The sequence below is a fragment of the Sarcophilus harrisii genome, chromosome 6, assembly GCF_902635505.1.
Source record: "Sarcophilus harrisii chromosome 6, mSarHar1.11, whole genome shotgun sequence".
Classification (NCBI taxonomy): Eukaryota; Metazoa; Chordata; class Mammalia; order Dasyuromorphia; family Dasyuridae; genus Sarcophilus; species Sarcophilus harrisii.
In genome coordinates this window covers 242,403,691-242,422,250 of record NC_045431.1, presented here as the reverse complement: position 1 = coordinate 242,422,250, position 18,560 = coordinate 242,403,691, and the positions used below count along the sequence as shown (strand labels likewise).

Genomic DNA, 18,560 nt, shown 5'->3' with positions numbered 1-18,560 from the left:
GCCAGGGCCAGAGCCCCTTGGGGGGGCCGCGGAGTCGCTGGACGAGAAACCCTCCGCGGGGTACAGGGGGCACCTGCAGCGTGCCCCGGAAGTGTCTGCGGTTCAGAACTGCCAAGGGCCCCCCGGGAGTGGGCGCCCCGAACGAAGGGCCCTCGGAGCCGGCCCCTGTCCCGGGCACGGCTCTGGCCAGGAAGGGAGCCCATGAGCTCATGCCCCCAAAGGCCTGGCTCGGATCGCCCGGAGCAGGTGCTCGGTTGGGGATTGTTCCCATGTTTCAGAAAACGGGTTCTGAGCTGAGCCATGGCTGGGGACAGAGGCGAGGCCGGAGCCAGGGCCTTGACTGCAGGCCCAGAGTGGCAGGGGCAGCGGGCGCCGCGGGCATGGAGGACGTGGCGTGTTCTGGAGGCCGGGCCCAGGCCCTGGTTGAAAACATGTTTTGCAGAGAGAGCCCCCCACCCCCCACAATCCCTCCTGGCGGCCCCTGTCGCTGTCCCTCAAGGAGGCCTTAAATACAGTGACCTTCAGGGAGGGGAGGTCAGGTTACAGGCCTGGGCCCAGGCCAGCTGTCCCCAGCCAGCCTGCCCTCCCTCTCACCCGAGAGCAGAGATCCCTGGGAAACGTAGTCACCAAGGCAGGGAGGCGTCCGGGCGATTCTTCTCCCCCCATCCCCCCCAGGCTGCCCCAGAACCTTCCCAGCCACCCCCCCCCCCCGACTCTGACCAGGCTGGCGGGGGCTGCGCCCTCCCCCCCCCATCCAGCCGTGGGCCGGGGCCTGCCTGTGTGCTCGGGAGGCCAGGCCGAGGCCTATTCTGGGAGCGCAGGAGGCAGGAGGGCAGAAGGGCCCCTTGGGCCCAACATTCTGCAGCCCTCAGTAGGAAGAGCCAGTAGGCAAGGGGGCCGGGCCTTGGTGTCCCCGGCTGTAAAACGAGGGACCGGGAGTGTCGTCACTGTCTTCTGTTCCCGGGGCACCCCTGCCATGACGCTCTCTCCGGGCCCCCACCCACGTACCCCAAGGCCCCCACAGTGTCATCTTGCCAAAGCAGCGGCAGAATCCCATGGTTTTTGAGATGGGGGCCCCCCTTCTATTTTAGGGACAAACTGGCCCAGAGAGGTGACAGCTGGTCCCGGGGCATTACCAGGGACAGAGCAGGGTCGGGCTGAGGCCTCAGGCCTGGGGACAGCCCCCGAATGCTGGGGGCCGTTAAATAAGTGATCTGGGGCACTGGCACCTGTGGGGCTGGGCTCCCTGGGGAACCCCCGTTTCTCGCCCATCCGAGCAGTCATTGTTGGTTCTAAGTCTGTGTATCTGCCCATCGGGGAGCAAGGCCTGGGGTGCCCCTCCTGGGCACACGGCAACCCAACCCATCTGGGATGCCAAGGGCACCCGACCCCGGCCATGGGAGGCCGGAGCAAGGGCTGCTTCTCTTCTGTGGCCCTAACGAAGAGATGGGAAGGAGGGCACCCAAGGAGCCCAATCCTTCCCTCAGTCTTTCCATCTCTAAAATGAGAACATGGGACTAAATGCCAGATTTAGAGAAAGCAATGCAGCCTCACCCAACCTTGACAAAACCAACTTTCTGACAAGGAAACTGAGGCCCCTCCAGCTTCCCCACAGCCGCCCTGAAGCCAGGCCGGCCTCGGCCCCAAATGCCCAACTTGCCCCCAGCCCCTATTGCCCGTTTTGGCTACATTCAGCTCCCTTGTCCCAGAACTTTTGTGGGGACGGACTGGGGGGGACTTCTGGGCCCACAACCCCAATTTCATCATCCCAGAAGGCCGTAGGACACAGAACAGAAAGGGACTCTGGGCCTCTGGCCACCCCACTCCTTTCACAAACAGGTGAGGTGAGGTCCGAGGAGCAACTTCCCGGACGCCAGGGTGGGTTCAGCCAGTCGGGCCCGGCTGCCCCCTCTCCCAGGAGCGAGACCCCAGGGGCCTGGCAGCCACCGCACGGCCCGCACCTGCAGACAGGACACCTGTCTCCGGGTAGCTCTTGGGTTTCTCCACCAGCGCCGGCTGACTCCTGGTAAGAGGAGCCCCGGCCCAGTCCCCACTTGCTGTGACCTTTCCCTGGGGGTATCAGTTCTCAGTTGTCTTTGCGGACCTCGGACTTCCAAGCTGACCCTCCTCCCCTCTGAGGGGGCGGGGGTGGAGGGGCGCTCCTAGCAGGCTTTGCCCATTTCAGGAAGGATGGTCCTGGCAGAGAAAGCCCCGAGCTATTCCTGGCAGCGGCTCTGGTTTTCTCGGGGAGGCTCAGTGTTTCCTTGCCTTGACTTCCTCCTTTGCTGGCCTGGCAAGGGGCTCCTCATTAACCAAATCCCTGATGTGATCAGCAGCAGGAACCAGAGGGGGCAACCCCTGGAGCGGGGCCCCCCCCAGAAGGCTGGGCTATGGTTAAGCCAGTGATGGCTTTGTTTCTAATCCCCCATGGCCCAGCTTTAGAGGACTAATTAACCGCCCCGTGAGCCCACCAGGGAAACCAAGGCAGGAGGGGAGCAATGAGACCCAAGGGCCCAGGAATCCTCCCCCACCTCTTTCCTTTAAAGCTTAAGAGTGAGGGGAGCATTTCAACCCCAGGCTAAGGGGAGACTGGCTCTGGACAATGTCCTTCCTCTCCCAACGGAAAGCAAGGGGAAACAAGGCTTCAGTCTGTTTGGGGGAGAAGGGGGGGCTATCTAGCTCTAGCCCGTAACACCTGAACCCACCCTCCCCAGCCTGGGGCCCTCAAACTCCCCAAAAGGAGAGGACAGTAGCAGTGCTTTCTATGGAGGAGCTGCCCAGAGTCCAAGTTCTGGGCAGAGGAAGGCCGGGGGCCCCAGGCCAAGCAGCTAGGTGGGATGGCCCGCTCGCCCAGAGGGCTCGGGCTGGTTCCCCGCGGGTGCCTGACTCCCCCGGTGAGGAGGGCTCAGCTGCCTTCCCACTCCCTCCCCAGGCTCCAGAGACACAAGAAGCCGCTCAGTGGGGTTAATTTTAGCCCCTCTGTGCGTAACAGGCTGGATTAGCTGGCTTGACCTTTTGGCTCCCCGCGCCGGGCCGTCAGGTGGCCACCGCCCACAGACATAAATCCCCAAGCCCCGCAGCCTCTCCCGGGGGAGAGCCCACCCTATGTGGGGGATCGAGGCCCGCCCGCCCCAGCCCGGAGAACGGAGCGCCGCCCAAAGAAAGAAGAGGCCCGGGAAGGCAGGCTGCTGTTTTACTCAATGGAACATCCCCCTTTTAATGCAGTGTTTTATTGTACACCAAATAAAAGGCCAAAAGAAATTTCTGCAGAGAAAGCGGTGAGGAGGAGAGAGCGCTTTACACATCATTGTCCACATAATCACTCCATGGAGAGGGAAGGGGGGAGGGAGGGAGCAGAGGGGGGACCTTCTCCCCCCCCACCACAAAACATTCAGACATCTGGGACTAAAATAAAATGAAGACGTTCTGTCAGCAGGAGGAGCAAACGGGATCGAAGACCGGGCAGGGGGCCGCCGCGCCGCCGCCGCCCTTGCCAGGGCCCCGACAAGGGGGGGGGCCGTGAGGGGCTGGGCTCTAAAGCCCCCCCTGGCCGAGAAGTGAGGAGCCTGGCCCTGGGCCCCCCGACGCCCTTTCCGCCCGGCCCACCGTAAGGGCAATCTCCATTTGCTCCCTCCGCTACAGAAAGCTAACAATCTAGGCCTGGGGAGGAGGAAAAGGGACTAATTGCAGCAGAAGACGGGGGACAGCATCTCCTTGGACGGAGTCTGAGGGAAGAAGAGAGAAGGAAATACAAAGGAAGAGGAAGAAAAAAAAATAATAAAAAATTCACGATATGGAGCCAGCGCGTTCCGATTCCGTCCACAAAAATAAGTCAGGCCGCTTTGCCGAACCATCCCGTCCACCAGGGGCGCTGCTGAGGCTGTCTCCCCGGAAGGGTCACCAATGGGCGCGGAAAGTCCTCAGTCGCATGGCGCGGGCCACCGCCGCGGGGACGGGTCCTGGCGGCCCCATTTGGGGAGGGGCAAGGGGAGTTGGGTGAGGAGAGAGAAGACAAAGAAGAGACTCGATGCTACGGGGCGCCAGGAGAGCCCAAGCTGGCGCCCCTCCTAACGCCTGCCTGCTCCCAAGCGAGTCCTCAGTCGCCCGGGACAGGCTTCCTCGCACAGCCCAGCCCTGTGCGTGCACACACACACAACATGCGTGCGTCCCAATGTCTGGCTCCATATGGTGAGGTTCGGCGTGTGTTTTAACGAGACCAATTATATATATATATAATATATATATAATATATATATATTTTCTTAAAAAAAAAAAAAATCAAGTCTAGTTCTGTGGTGGAGGCGGTGGGGGAGCTGGAGGCATCCCGAAGGGCGGCATGCCCGCCACCCCCATGCCCATCATGGTGACAAAATTAGAAGGGTCCATGGGAGGCGGAGGAGGAGGGGGCGGGGCGTACATCATGCCGGCGGAACCAGGTGGCGGAGGCGGCGGAGGGGGCCCGGGCGGCAGAGGCGGCTGGACCCCGGGGGGCAGGGGCACCATAGTGGGGTTGCCTTGCATCTGAGGGGCTCCTGGAGAAGCTGCGGCAGCCGCCTGCTGCTGTTGCCATGGCGGGATGGACCCTGTGCCAGCGCTCGTGGTGGTAGTCGTCGTATCTGGGGTGGTAAAGAAGCCCAAGGTCACACGCGCGGGGGCACGCCGCGGCTCTCTGCGGCTGCTGGCTTGGGATTGGGGGGCCGGGGGGGCGCCTGCTCCTTGCTCGGCATGCGTTAACGTGGGGCCGGGAGGGGGAGGGGGGAAGGGCGGACGGGGAGAACAGCATGTACCCTGGGCTCAGCCTAAAGGTCTCTGGGGCTTCACCGAAAAAGCCCCTCGTCACCAAGGCCCCAGTACGGGCAGAGGGGAACACACGAGAACCAGCCCTGACAGCCCTCCCCGGTCAGCGGCACTTTCAACCTCCAGACCAGTCGCTCTTGGCCCCCCGCCCCCGCCCCCCCATCAGGCTCTCAGTCCATGCAACAAGAGCCTCCGGGCCCTGCGGCCCCCCGACCCCTGCCCAGGCCCCAGCACCGGCCAGACCAGATTCACGCCACACCAGACATCGCAGAACCCGACTGCCACACCCACTCTAGGCACCACCCCCCAGCACCCAAATGACATCGTCTCTGAGGCTTAACCCCCCTCCCCGCCCCCCACGGCCCCCCCATCGAGGAATCCCGGACTCACTTTGCTGCCATGGCAAGGGGGTACTGGAAGCCATACTGCTGCTGGGCGGCGGGGGAGGCGGAGGCTGCTGCTGCTGCTGCTGCCATGGGGGAAGAGGGCCAGAGGGAGGGGGTGGGGGCTGCCCACTGGGAGGCGGCGGCGGCGGCATCATGCCCATAGGCGGCGGCGGCATCATACCTGCAGGGTAGGGAGCAACAAGTGAGTTCCCGAGGCCAGGCCACGCTCACGAGTCCCGAGGCAGGGGAGGCGAGCGGCCACATGAGGGGGGGTACCCCCCCATGCCGGACACCCGGCTCCATTACCTTTTCCTTGATGTAGGCGATAGACCCCAGAGCCCACAGGCGTACTTCCCAGGTACTGATCTTGATGGAAGGAAGAGCAGGGACTTAGCAGGACATTTGAACCGGCCGGACGAGACTCCCGCCCCCCTGCGGCCGCCCAGGACTCCAGGTGACCCGGCAAAGCACCCGCGACGGGCCCGCTAGAAGAGCTGATCCCTTCCCGCCCGCCCCCGGGGAGCGGCGCTCCTCCCCCGAGACAGGCCGGTGGAATGCCACGGCCAGGCCCCGTACCCACGCTAGTCCAGTCACTTCGAGAGCGGCTCTCAACCCTCACAGTGGCCTGGCATGATCCCCCCAGCCTACCCCAAATCCCCAAGGTTTCTGGTCTGACACTTACTTACCCATTGGAGGAGGGCCATGGTGCCCAGGTGGGTGGGGCCCCTGGTTCATCGGCGGTGGTGGCGGCTGCATCCAGGGGGGCGGGGGCCCATTGGGGTTGTGCTGCATGGGGTGACCACCGTGTCCCCCCGTCAGACTGGGCAGCGGGTGTGGGAAGTTGTGAGGCCCGCCGCCGGGGCCACCGGGCCCTCCGCCGTGCATCCCGTGGTACGGGCGATTCTCCGAGGGCCCCGAGTTCATCCATGGTGGGCGGCTCTGAGTGGTGGACATGAGAGACTATGTGAGAGCATTTCCCGTCTAGGCCCCCGCCGGCATTTGCTGCTGGCAACATTGCTCTCTCGGGCCGTGGAGGCGGCCCCCAAACGTGGGGCGAGAACCTCAGAAGATCCCTCTGTGTCTCACGATGGCCCGACAACCCGGGAGAACAATGTTGCCCAAATGACCCCGTCAAACCCAACGACCTGGCTCAGCTTGCCCCCAAACCCAAAGGGAAGGGAGCAGCACGGCCAGAAAACAGACCACCCGGCACTCACCGGCGGCGGCGGGTTGTTGGCAGGGGCGGCAGGCCGAGGCGCACTGGCCAGCGGGGCGGCGGCGGGCCCAGAGGCTGAGCCCGCAGAAGCTGGAACTGGAGCTTCGCCCAGCTCTGCCATGAGAGACAGGTATTCCTTGTCCATGCGGGCTTTGTCCTGAGCCGACTGTGGGTCACCAGGCCTAGAAGGAAAAAATAAAAAAGGTCCTTCATCGACATGCAGGAGGCCCAGGCCCCCGGAGCTCACCAGGTCAGCCCTGTGCCCGTCTGTGGGAGCCCAAACCCTCTATTTTACCCACGATGGCCCTAAAGGCGGGAGCCCCACCCAGGACCATCCAGCTGCTGTGCCCACTGCAAGCTGGCCACCTTCCCCAGATTCAGGGCTAGCCAGAGCCACAGCTCAGGCCTGCAAACCAGGGGACCCCTCACCAGGGGGCGCTAAAAGAACACAATCTCCTGAATGATTTCTAAAAGCCCTCGGCACCCCCAATTCTGAACCCCCCCCCAAAACAGGAAATTCTATGAAATAACTATTATCAGCAGAAAAACTGCCACGTTTTTTTGCCAATCTAAGGCGGCATTTAAACTGGTGATCATAGACCTGTCTCCAGCAGCCATTAGTGCCCTCTGGTTTGGGGATAAACACTTCATTCTCCAGACAGAGAAGCCCAGCTGCAGTTGGGGCCACAGAAAGGACAAGAATAAGTGTTGTGACGTCCCCCCCAAGATGCTCACCATCACTGGGGGGATGTTCCCAACCCTCAAGAGTTTAAAAAAAAAAAAAAAGTACAAAGGCCTGCTTCATGCAGCTGGGGTGCTTAGGGGCAGGTTATGCCTCTACTTTGAACTATAGAGGACAGTTGGGGGCAGCACAGGGCTGGATCTGGAGACAAATTCAGCCTTACAAGCTCAGCAAGCCATTCAATCTGCTTGTCTCCTCATCTGTGAAACGGGGGTGCCTGCCAGGGCTGTCGTAAGACCCTGCCTGTCAGGTGCTCAGTAGGTAAATGCCTGGGTTATCCCGGTACTAGTCGGGCCCTTCTGCAGAATCCCACCTTTGGAACTTGCAATCTGAAGCAATGTGGCCAGCCCCTCCGCACTTGGTGCAGACTGTGGTATTGGTGATGCTTCGGGTCTCTGAGCTCTGCCATGGTCTTAAGATCCTGCCAAGAGAGGAAGGTCAACTCCAAGGCTAAGTTCCACTTCGCTCCTCCCCCATCTCCTCATCCCTCCCCTCTAGGCCAGTTCTGAAAACTCCTCCCCCAAGTACCTGTTGTCATCCTCCCGTAGAGTCCCGTTAAGGCGGGCTAACTCTCGAAGCTGCATCTTCCGGAGATCATTCTGGTCCTCTGGGGTTTCAATGCCTTGTTTCAGAATGTTCCGGATCTAGAAAATTACAGGGGTCAAGAGGCAAAAAGGGTAGAGGTCAAACAAAAAGAAGAATAACATTCAGCAATATAGCAAAGGAAGAGCTGTTATCAAACTATTTGTGTGTCTTAACAAAGAACAAGAGAAGAACAGACTCTGTGGATGAAGCCATCAAAAAAGTGCTTATGATACCAGAATCCTGGAATATTACTGAGCTTCATGGAAAGAAAACCTGAGCATGTATATGAAAATACATCCAATTAAGGTGATCAGGCTTTATAAAAGTGCCTTCCTTTTGATCCAGCAATCTCACTTCTGGGTCCCAAAGAGATCATAAAAGAGGGAAAAGGACCCATCTGGGCAAAAATGTTTGTAGCAGTCCCTTTTGTGGTGGCGAGCAACTTTTGTGTTGGGTAATGACTGAATAAGTTATACGAATGTTATGGGATATTTTTGTTCTATAAGAAATGACCAGCAGGAGGATTTCAGAGAGGCCTGGAGAGACTTAGATGGACTCATGCCAAGTGAAGTGAGCGAACCAGGAGAACATTGTATATAGTAAAGAGATGGTGATGAGCAAGTATGATAGACTGAGCTCTCCTCAGCAATGCTGTGATTCAAGACAATTCCAGGTAGTCTTGGGATGAAAAATGCCAATTGCCATCCAGAGAGAACTATGGAGACTGAATGCTGATTGAAGCAAGTTTTCACTTTTTTTTGTTTGCTTTCTCATGGTTTTCCCCTTTTGTTCAGATTTTTCTTTTCCAACATTACTCACATGGAAACTTATTAAAACAATATTATTAAAGTAAAAATGGCCAGCCTAGCCCTGAAGAAAATAAAAAAAAAAGGCCCTTTCCTCCCTTCTCTGCTATCAATTTGCTGAACTCCCCACTTCCCCCTAACTCTTAGCTTCCCTAACCCTTTTGTTGTCTGGGAACAGGTATTTGCAAACAAAAATGATGTGAAGGCTGGCCAGCATTTTTTAAAAAGGGTTTGGGAAAACCTTGCTAATATTCACTTACCTGTTCCACTGCCTTTTTGACATTCTCCATGGTATTGGCAGTAACTAGGGCATGGAGGGGCTCATCCTCCCCGGGCAGCATCTGTCCATCTTTGCGCCCGACTTTGCCTTCTTTCACAGATCCTTTCCCCCGGATCATAATCTTGGCGTTGCACTCCTTCTCAATATTCTTCAACGTGTTGCCCCTATGAAAGAAATCGGAATTATGAGACTAATGTTAGCTAAGCCCCTGGAAAAAAAAAAAGGTGGGTACCAAAGAATGGGGTAAAATAAAAGCAGTGCCTAGAAGACCCTGAAAATCCAAACCACTGCCCGCTCCTCCACAGCCCCAGGGGTTTACTGTGGCCAGTTCTATTTGTTTTCTCTGGGCAAAATGGGGAAAGAAGTAAGAGCAGTACCTACAGAGCCCCTCAGCCCCACCCCAGTCCTGGCCCTAGTCTATAAGGCTTCTCCTCTCCAGACACAACACTCACCTGGGCCCAATGAGAAGTCCCACAAAGTTGATTTCTGGATACTCATCTTGCGGAATCATCACCTTGTCGCTTACCCGGGTCGCTGGAGGTCTACATAACAAACACATCCTCAAAAGCCCGTTCTCGGACCCCCGCTCTTCCCCCGAGCCCACAACGAGATCACTAACGGCTGGCCTCCCATCCCCTCATCTCATGGGGGCAGGAGAGCCAAAGGGAGTCGGGCCGAAGCTTCCGTCCCCAGCCCGGCGCTCACTTGTAATCTGCAGGAGGCTTGAAGTCGGGATTGAGCGCCACCATCTCGGTGATGAGGTTGTGTCTTTCTTCCTCCAGCTTCTTCCGGGTGCGAAATTCCCTTGTGTTGAGGCGCTTCCCCTCGCTATTGTAAATGGGCTCAGGGGAAGGGGACCTGTGGGGAACAACCCGGCGTCAAGCTCTCCGCCCCTCGCCTGTCCCAGGAGGACTCTACTAAGTCTGCCCCCGGATCCCCCTACCTCTCAGACCCTAATGCCACTCTCTTCGGAGGAACCGACCATAACGTGTGCTATTCAATCTAGTGTGCAATGGGGAGGCGTAAGCTGGCTTACAACACTGGGGTGGGGAGAGAAGAGGAAAGGGGGTGAGAGGAAAAAATTGTGCTATCCTTGGGGGGGGGGGGTACTGGGGGCAATAATAATAATAATTGTGGGCCACAGCCACGCTCACCCCGGGGGGGTAGGGGGAGAAAGAGCATATGAATTGTGGTGTTGAATTGAGAAAAAACTTGACTTGGCATGAATGTTCCATTCAGCGCAATGAGCCATGGAGCCAAAATTTAGATATTCTTAGAGACCCTGTGCTCTATTAGGGAGAGAAGAAAGCCTGTACCCCCAAAACAGCACAACTATTTATTATTCGATAATGTAAGCTATCGTTATTATTAAATCTTTGATTGAGACTAACTGGGACTCAAGGCTACCGCAGCTACATGGCTGCCACAATGGAGAGAGATGGTTCAAGGCTTCGCGTCTGCTTTTCCATCAATGTCCTGGCAGGCTGCGCCAAAGGCCCACGAGTCAACCTGTTTTCTGGCTGTTTAAGGGTTAGAGGTTGGGGAGTCTGAGTAGAGAAAATCGTTAAAATGGTAAGGCAGCTTCTAGAAGAGGCTGCAAATGCAGATTGGGTCAGACACCTGCCTAAGTCTGAGCCTGCAAACGGCAAGGTTGGGGAGAGCCCGTCTCGCTCTCCCTCAGGGTTTACAAGCCCAGAAAGCAAAGCAGATTCGTTCTCTTTTTTAAAGAGTAAAATGCTGTTGCTACAAGTAAAAAAATACCAATTATAAAAAGGTCAGTTTACCACAGCTGTTTTTGCGGTGATAAAAAAGAGGTTACACTCCTAGAATTTTGAGTATGGTTATAAAAAGGACCAGAGCTTGACATTGTGAATGACAATTTAGTAGCAGCTGCAAGAAGGGAGAGAGCATATGGATCAGGTTATCAAAAACCATCCTGGAAGTAGCCTTGTTTGAGTTGAGAGGCCCTTGCCTTGCCTAGCTGGAGAGCAAGGACTGAAAGCGGCTGCTCCCACTGTCTTCTCAGCCTAAAGGAACCATGTCACGCCACATGTTTGTTAGACACACGGTAGGATAAAAGGTCAGGTTTGTTCATGACTAATGACGGCTAAAGGACACCTCCGTTTCTAGCATCTGGATAAACTGTTGGCACAATCCAAGAAGTCAACAGTAGGAAACAAGACTCCCCCATTGTCATTCTACTACCCCGTCTTACACATTTAAGCTACGAAAAGTTCATTAACGATTTAAACTGTGCAAGTTAAAGCAGCAATGAAATTGCATTATGTGGCTTAATTTCAAGGTTATACCTTCTTAAGCAATCGTTTAATCATATTGGAAACTGATTCATGCATTTGCCTCCAACCTTGGCCATACGGACTCTCTCCAAATGAATGGGAGGGGAAGGAAAAACTCCGCTCTGCTCAGGTTTGATTTCTAATCACAGGCTTGACGTTTCTAAGATCAGACAACCCTGGCCAGATTCCCACCTGGACTTGTGTGCTGCTGCTATCAGGGAATGGGCATTTCTGGCTGACTGATTGATGTGTGGGTAAACTTTGGCTTTCCGGTCCTTCCTTACACACCACACTGGCTATTTAGGTGCCTCCCAAGAATTTCATCCCTTCCCATGACCTTGGAAAAACAAAAGCTAGTTTCCTAGTGGTTAGATTGGTTTAACTTCTTCACCTCCACAATAACAAATTAGATAAAACTGATCTCTAACCCCAATTCCTCCAGGGAGCAAAGGTTTTGTTAAAAATTCACCTTTTAGAGATTGGTTTAGTAACCTGTAAACACATAGTTAAAGGGAAAAAAGCCAAAAGGGCACTCTACAGTTGTGGTCTGTAACCTAGAATACATAACCCTCCCCCCAAAAATAAATAAATGAAAAAAGAAAAAAAAAGAAAAAAGAAAAAAAAAAAAAAAAAAAACAGCCCAACCCACGACAAAACACTGCAAGTGAAAAATTAATGAAATGTAATGGGATAAGTAAAACTAAGGGGTCAATGTGGAGAAGGAAGGAAGTTAATTTGTTTCCTGGCAAACAAGGGGCAGCAGAAAGATGCATGAGTGAGTGGCCTGCGGCCCATTACATCATCTTCCTGATTTAATGCACCATTAATTGGGTAATGAAAGCCAAAAACAAATTAGACACAAAAGTCGAGTTTTAAAGCAAAATGAGCTCAATTGTGCTGCATGCTCTAACCGAAAATCGAATATAAATGGGAGGGATTCTGGCCCTCCTCTTAAGACAACCAGATCGAAGCTATTCCAAGATCAACAAGCCAATAAAACAACTGGTTAAAAAAGTGAGATCCTCTCAGAGAAACGGTTCGAGATTGTGAGCTGAAAGACCAAGGTGACCACAGCTGGTTTGGGAGGGCCCCGTTACCCCTTTCAAAAAATATTTTAGGGCTGCATTTCACCCCAAACAGATGAGAGACCCTAGGCCCTCCTCCCAACACCCCCAGGCTTTGGCCAAAGCTGCGATATATTATTAGCTGGCAGTGAAGGAAGTTGGTTAGAAATCTCATCTGACTTTAAAACCGTCTCAAAACCATGAGCAGAAAACTGACGTTTATCAGCTACCCAGATGGAGTCTCTGGGTTGCTTCAACCTCAATGATAAACAAAAAATATTTCTTAATCCTGCACCGTGTGTACCTGTGAGGAAGATGCTACGTGGGCTCATGGCCAGAGCAGGCTCTGAAAGGTCAGTTAACTGGCCGTCTGACTCGCCCTTGCACCATTATTAGGTTCAAACCTACACGCTTACCAATTGGAAACCAGTTGTCCATTTCCTGCGACTTTTGGCTTTGCTAAAAATTAAGTTTCATTCCAAATTTCTAACTGTTAACTGCTGAATATATATATTGATAGAGAATTTTAATTCTTAGTTCCCCAAAGAGTCAGAGTACCAAAGGCATCTTATCAGGATTTCATTGAACTGACACATTATGTTGCCACCAAAAATGTATTGAGAAAAAGGTAAAAGCGTTACTGTCAGCTGGTTAAAACTGTTTCCCAACCTGTCCTCAGGGTTAGGGGGGATGCCCAGGTCTCCTGTGCGCAGTTTGCGAGTCAGGTCTTCTATCTGCAGTTGCACTGGAAGAAACCAGGTTAGGAAAGAAAAAAAGGATGGAAAAAAGACAATGTTACCAAAAAACATCTCAAATCTCAACATCAAAGCATGAAGAACTTGGAGACTTTGAAAGGTACAAACTGAGGAAAACCCCCAACCACCTACCAATCATATAGCTCGGCAGGAGTCCGTTTCTACTTCTAGCTAGTTTTCTGTTTTATCAATTGGGAAGCAAACAGTTTGTTGGAAGAGGGGTTAGCAACAAAGGCTGCCTAACGACTAAGGCTGACAACAAAGCATTTCGTGGGGAGGTGAGACATGTCTGCTCTACCTGGCCCAAGTGGCAAAAGTTTGCTGCAACTGGTAACAGAAATAAATCCTGGATGTCAGCAATATCCCGCCCCACCAAATTAACCTCTTCAGGACCCAAGTCTTTTTTTTGTTTCCCCCATTAAAACAAGTAACGTGATTTATGCCAAAGACCAATTAACACAGGACAGGATTAATACAGAAGTGATACCAGTTGAGCAAAGGTTATTTCCTTTCCAATGTGGATCGTGCTACTGGGCAGACTGATTTTCTTCCAAATCCCCTTAAGATAATCTGGTTATTACTTTAAAACCTTATAGTAGAGAGATTCACATACATCCTAATATTCATACTACTAGGCTCATTCATATTAGAATATAACTACCAATATACCTGCTATTCAAGTGTTAGATTACAAGCAATATACATAAACCAATAACCACAGATGCAAGAATTGTTTTTTGTTTTGTTTTACCACAAAGGTTTTAAGGGGACAGGCACAAAGGGAGTAACATGTGACCCCCCACCTTGGTTCTCGACATTTGAGGCTGTATAGAAGAAAGGAAGGTGAGGGTTTCACAATCATAATAATAATAATGATGATGATAATGATAATAATGATATTAATCTACCAGTGTCCCTGAGCAACATTACTTGATTTCAGAGATAATAATGAGACCTCTAGTACCCAGGGACACGAGAACATTTTCCCCAAAAAGTTATCGTCTGAATCATCACTTGCTTCTTACCTTTAAACCCATTGAGAGTTCTGATCGTTAGGCAAACCTACAACCAAGGGCAAGGACCTACCAAGCTTTTAATTGAACGGGACTTAATGGACTCCCAACTCAAGGTATCTAGTTTCTTCTTTTACGTCAAATTTCAAAACCACCCAGGTTCAGCAGCCCAAGGTGAGATTCACCTCCACGTTAACAACTTACTTACTGAAATGTGGGTACGGGAGACCTTAGAGTTACAGTCTCTCTCAGTCTTCTGGATAGAGTCCCACACACTAATGACTTCAATCAATTCCCTCGGCTAGAAGTTGGTCATCTCTCCAGTTCTGTGGTTTGGGCTTAGCTATGTTCTAGCCTGGGTTGCGCCCCCCCCCCCCCCAATTCTGCCCAGATTGCTGCTGTAAATAACTCTGGGGCTTTGTCCATTAACACAAGAGACCTACGTACAAAGGAGCCCGTGGCACTGGGCTGCTTTCCAAGCCAAGGGACAAGGGTTTCTACCTGTGTTAGTTTCCCAGAGCAACCCTCCACTAGAGGGCAGGCTTCCCAGGGTAGGGGAAAGCCCATCAGAAGGCCTGTGCCTCTGGAGTCTGGGGCACCTGGGGAGCCTCGCAGCAGCCCAGAAAAGAGGCCACAACTCTCAGGTTCCTAGAGGCACATAAAGAAATCCATGGCACAGACCCAGGAAAAGACCTTTGCTGCCTGCCTTGAAAAGGCCTCTGGATTTGTTTAAGGCCACAGCCTCAGATGCCAGAGGAAGAACTATACAAGCCTCCTTAACAGGAAATGAATGGTTTGAATTGACTCTATACAAGTTTGCAAATAAAGATAAGTAGCTGCATTAATATCTGACGTCAAAAACAAGAGATCAATTTGAGGTTAACTTCAGCTGCCCGTGGCAGTTATTCCCGAGGTGTAAAATCTTTTAACCTTGAAATGTCCCGTCTGCCCTTGTCGAGGCTCTCAACTCCCCAAACTCCCCAGTCCCATTCCCAAACAAGAATCTCTTTCCCCAGCCAAGTTCCTTGTGAGCCAACACAAGAGCCTCTGTTTAAAACGGTTCCAGAGACCAAACCACAACAGATGCTGAAGGGAAAGGTAAGTTTCTGGAACCAAATGCGTGAGGAAAAATTAACCATCACCCAATTTTGTCTCAAGCACCCATGACCCCAAGAGTCAGCTGTTCCAGCTTTGTTGGGCCACAAAGTGGGAACCCAGGGAAAAAGGCAGGCTTCTTGGGGAAACAAGGGCCAGGCCCTCTGTGGAAGGGAGGCCACTCGCTTCCCCAAGTGCTTGCTCCTTAGGGGTCTCCTGGACACTGACTTAATGAGGCCCGACACCCCCCACCCCATGAAATTGACTAAGTAGCTGCTGTGAGGGAAACTGCAGGTGGGACTAAGCTCCTCCACCCCAGGGACCCCCTCTGGCAACCCTGGAGCCACTGCCGTCATGACCAGAGGGGCAAGGCTGCACACTGGGCAAAAGCTGGCGAGTTCAGACGTTAAGCAGTCACAGCCACAGTGACCAGAGGCTCAGGAATTCTGAACCGGGTCTCTCTCCGCCTGGCCGCCGCCGGACCCCGTACGTGTGTGCAGAACCTCTATTTACCTATGTAAGCTCTTTCTTGCTCCCTCGTCAGGCCCGGGGGGATCACGGTGGGCATGCCCGGGATCACGGTCTTCTGTTCCATCGTGTCCTGATTCCAGCGGCTCCTCTTCCGCTTCTTATTGGGGAAATCTGAGGGCGAACACCGACCGTTAGCCGCGGACAAACCAGGCGCTGCTCGGAGCCTGAGGACGCGGCGGGAAGGGCGTGTCCCTGCCCCCCCCCCCCCCCCCCCCCCGCTGAGAGCCTCCCGCTAACCAAGGGGGCACATGGGGAACCCCGAGGCCCCCCTAGCAGAGCCCCCCCATCCCGGCCCCGTCTCACCACCCGGGCGGCCCAGCATGGCCGAGGCTCCTCCGCGGGCCGCCGGCCCTCCTTCCTCACAGGCCTCGCTTGCCCCATATGAGGCGGGGGCGCCCCGGCCCCCTCCCTCTCCACCCGTCCACCAGGAGGCGGCCGCGGTTCAACCTGCCCCCACTCCCGCCCCCTTCGATTTGCTTTCAAAGGCGCGCAGGCGCACGGAGCAGTCGGCGAAGCAGCCCGCGCGTGCGCACAATACTTCCGCGCCTGCCCAGCCCCCCTCCCGCCCCACAGCGGAGGGCGCGTGCGCGCCGGCCGCTCCCCGTCTCGGGCTGCGCGCGCAGGCGGCGGCGGCGTGCCCCTCGGCCCGGCCCGAGTTGGCCCCGGCCCCCACCCCCCCCCGTCCCCTTCCCGCGGCCCCCGCTGCGCGCGCCCCCGCCTCCGCGTGCCGCTGCCGTGGTGCCGCGCGCCCCTCGGGCGGCCGGCCTGTCCGCGCGCCGCCGGCCTCTCTCTCGCTCGCTCTCAGCGTCCGACTCACCTCCTCCCCCGCCGGCCGGGCCCGGCTGCGGGTCCTGGAGCGGCTGCGGCGGCGGCTGCGGCGGAGACACGTGCTGGAAGAGCGGCGGCGCGGCGCAGGCGAGCGGCGGCAGGGGCGGCTGCGCCTGCGGTACGCAGGGGCCCGGCAGCGCGGGCGGCTGTGGCGGGGGCCCGGAGGCCAGGCCGGGGGCGGCGGCGGACGGCGGCGGCGGCGGGGAGGCGGCGGCAGCGCCGCGAAGGGGAAGGCCGCGGCCAGCGGCGCCGCCATCAGCCCCGGGCCCACAGGCCCCAGCGGCGGCCCCGCCCCGCCCCCCCCCGGCCCCGGCGGCGGCGGCGGCGGCGGCGGCTCGAAGGCCCGCTTGGGCCCGGGCCCCGGGGGGAGGCCGGGCGGGGCCGCGGCCGGCGGGTGCAGCTTACCCAGCGGCGTGGCGTTCGCTCCGGTCGCCATGGCGCCCCCGGGGACCGGCGCCGGCGGCTGGGGCGGCTCCGGGGCGGCGACTTGGACTCGGCTTGAGCTTCGCGAACCTTCGCGGGGCCGCGGCGCGGGCGGCGAGCCTCCTCCGAGCGGAGCGGACCGCAGCGCACCGCGGAGCGAGCGCGAGCTCCTTCCTCTCACGCGGCGGGCGCGGCGGCGACGACGGCGGGCGGGCGGCGCGAGACGCACAAAGAGGGAGGAGGGGGGCGCCGAGGCCGGGGGGCGGGCCCGCGGCCAGGGTGCCCGCCGCCAATTGGTGGAGGGCCGGCCCGGAGCGGGCACTCGAGCGCTCGGATTGGCGGAGCTGCGCCTCGGCGCTGGGAGAGCCGGGATTGGCCCGAGCCGTTAGGAGGAGAGAGGAAATGGCGGCGGGGGTGGGAGGGAGCGCGGTGCGCTAGCCATTTGTTACTGCGCGAACAGAGTTCGAGGCTATCTGGGTGCGTGTGGGGGATGGAGGCGAACTCTATGACGTCAGGAGAAGCGGCCCTCCCATTGGCCGAGCCGAGTTCAGTCTATCAAGCGCGCAGATGGGTCGGGATTGGCTGCTCCGAGTTCGTGCCTCTTGCCCCCGCCCCCCACCTCCTTCGCCCGAGGGAGCAGTTTCTTCCTCATTGGGGAAGAGGTCGTGGCCTCCGAGGAGGCGCCCGGCCGAGGGGAAAGAGTTGCGCATGCGCACGGGAGGGCTGGCCGGGCGCTGCGCGGACTCGGCTGTGGAGGTGACCCGCCCCTCGCCGGCCTGGGACCGAGATGCTCACCGACCTTGACGGAGCAGTGTGCCACGTGATTTTAAGCCGCACGCCCCCTCCACCTCTCCCGGGCCGCTAGGGAGACCATTTGTCCTCACGGGGAAACTGAGGCCCAGAGGCGGTCAGGCTGCCCAGTCCGAGACCGCGACCTCCTGGACAAGCGCCCAAGCGGCACAGGAGCGCGATTTCCCATTTCCCCACGGTGTTGTGGGCCCCCCGCCGCCCTCGGCCCCCTCCGGATCCGATTTCCGGCGCGGGGCTCCCGAAGCTGGAGGGTCAGCAGAACAGCGCCCGGCCCGGGTGCCAGCTAGGGGGTTCGGCTCCCCCCCCCCGGGGGGCTGGGGCGAGGACGTCATGCCTCAGCCGCCAGTGCTGTCCGGTTTCCACGCCCGGTCCCCCTGGCTGTCCTGCTCTGCCCCCCGGCTCCCGGACTTTGGTCACCTGGTGGTATCCCCTGCCTCCGCCTCAGCATTACTGACCGCCTGCTTGCCCTTGCCCAGGCCACCGACCGGAGCCCTTCCTCGGCCCCGGGGTCCCGTCCCCCCCCCCCACTTCCGCCTCTGTCCTGCTCTCGGCGTGCCCCCCAAGCCCTTCCTTCAAAACAGCCCGTCCTCAGACCCTGATCTCTCGCTCTTCTCCCTTTCTCCTCTGCTCCCCCGCCCTTCTTCGCTCCGGCTTCCCCCTCATCCTCCTGCTGAAACTCCCGGAGCCGCTTCTCCATATTATTGGAAATTTCGAACCGTGGAGACGGAATGTAAAGCAGCACATGCTGTGCCCTTTTTTTCTCTTGTGGCTTTTCCCTTTTGTCCCGATTTTTCTCTCAACACGATTCATAAAGAAATGTGTATTTTAAAAAAAAATGGACATGACGTAACCAGAAAAAAATTTTCAAATTGAAAATCCCAAAGACGTCTCAAACTCAGGCTGCCTGAGTGACCCTCTCCTCTCCTGCTCTT

At 56.6% G+C, this 18,560-nt stretch overlaps 1 protein-coding gene across 1 annotated transcript; it reads right to left on the bottom strand.

The window, feature by feature from the left end:
• Positions 1–3,186: 3,186 nt before the first annotated feature.
• SF1 (splicing factor 1) lies at positions 3,187–17,051 on the bottom strand. Its single transcript, XM_031941612.1, is given in 14 exon segments — positions 3,187–3,959; positions 5,188–5,364; positions 5,490–5,549; positions 5,870–6,143; positions 6,401–6,581; positions 7,455–7,562; positions 7,670–7,785; positions 8,793–8,976; positions 9,265–9,354; positions 9,518–9,670; positions 12,843–12,918; positions 15,550–15,678; positions 16,385–16,553; positions 16,556–17,051. Coding segments are annotated over 14 exon segments (2,055 nt in total). The 5' UTR covers positions 16,832–17,051; the 3' UTR covers positions 3,187–3,897.
• Between the last annotated feature and the right edge of the window lie 1,509 nt (positions 17,052–18,560).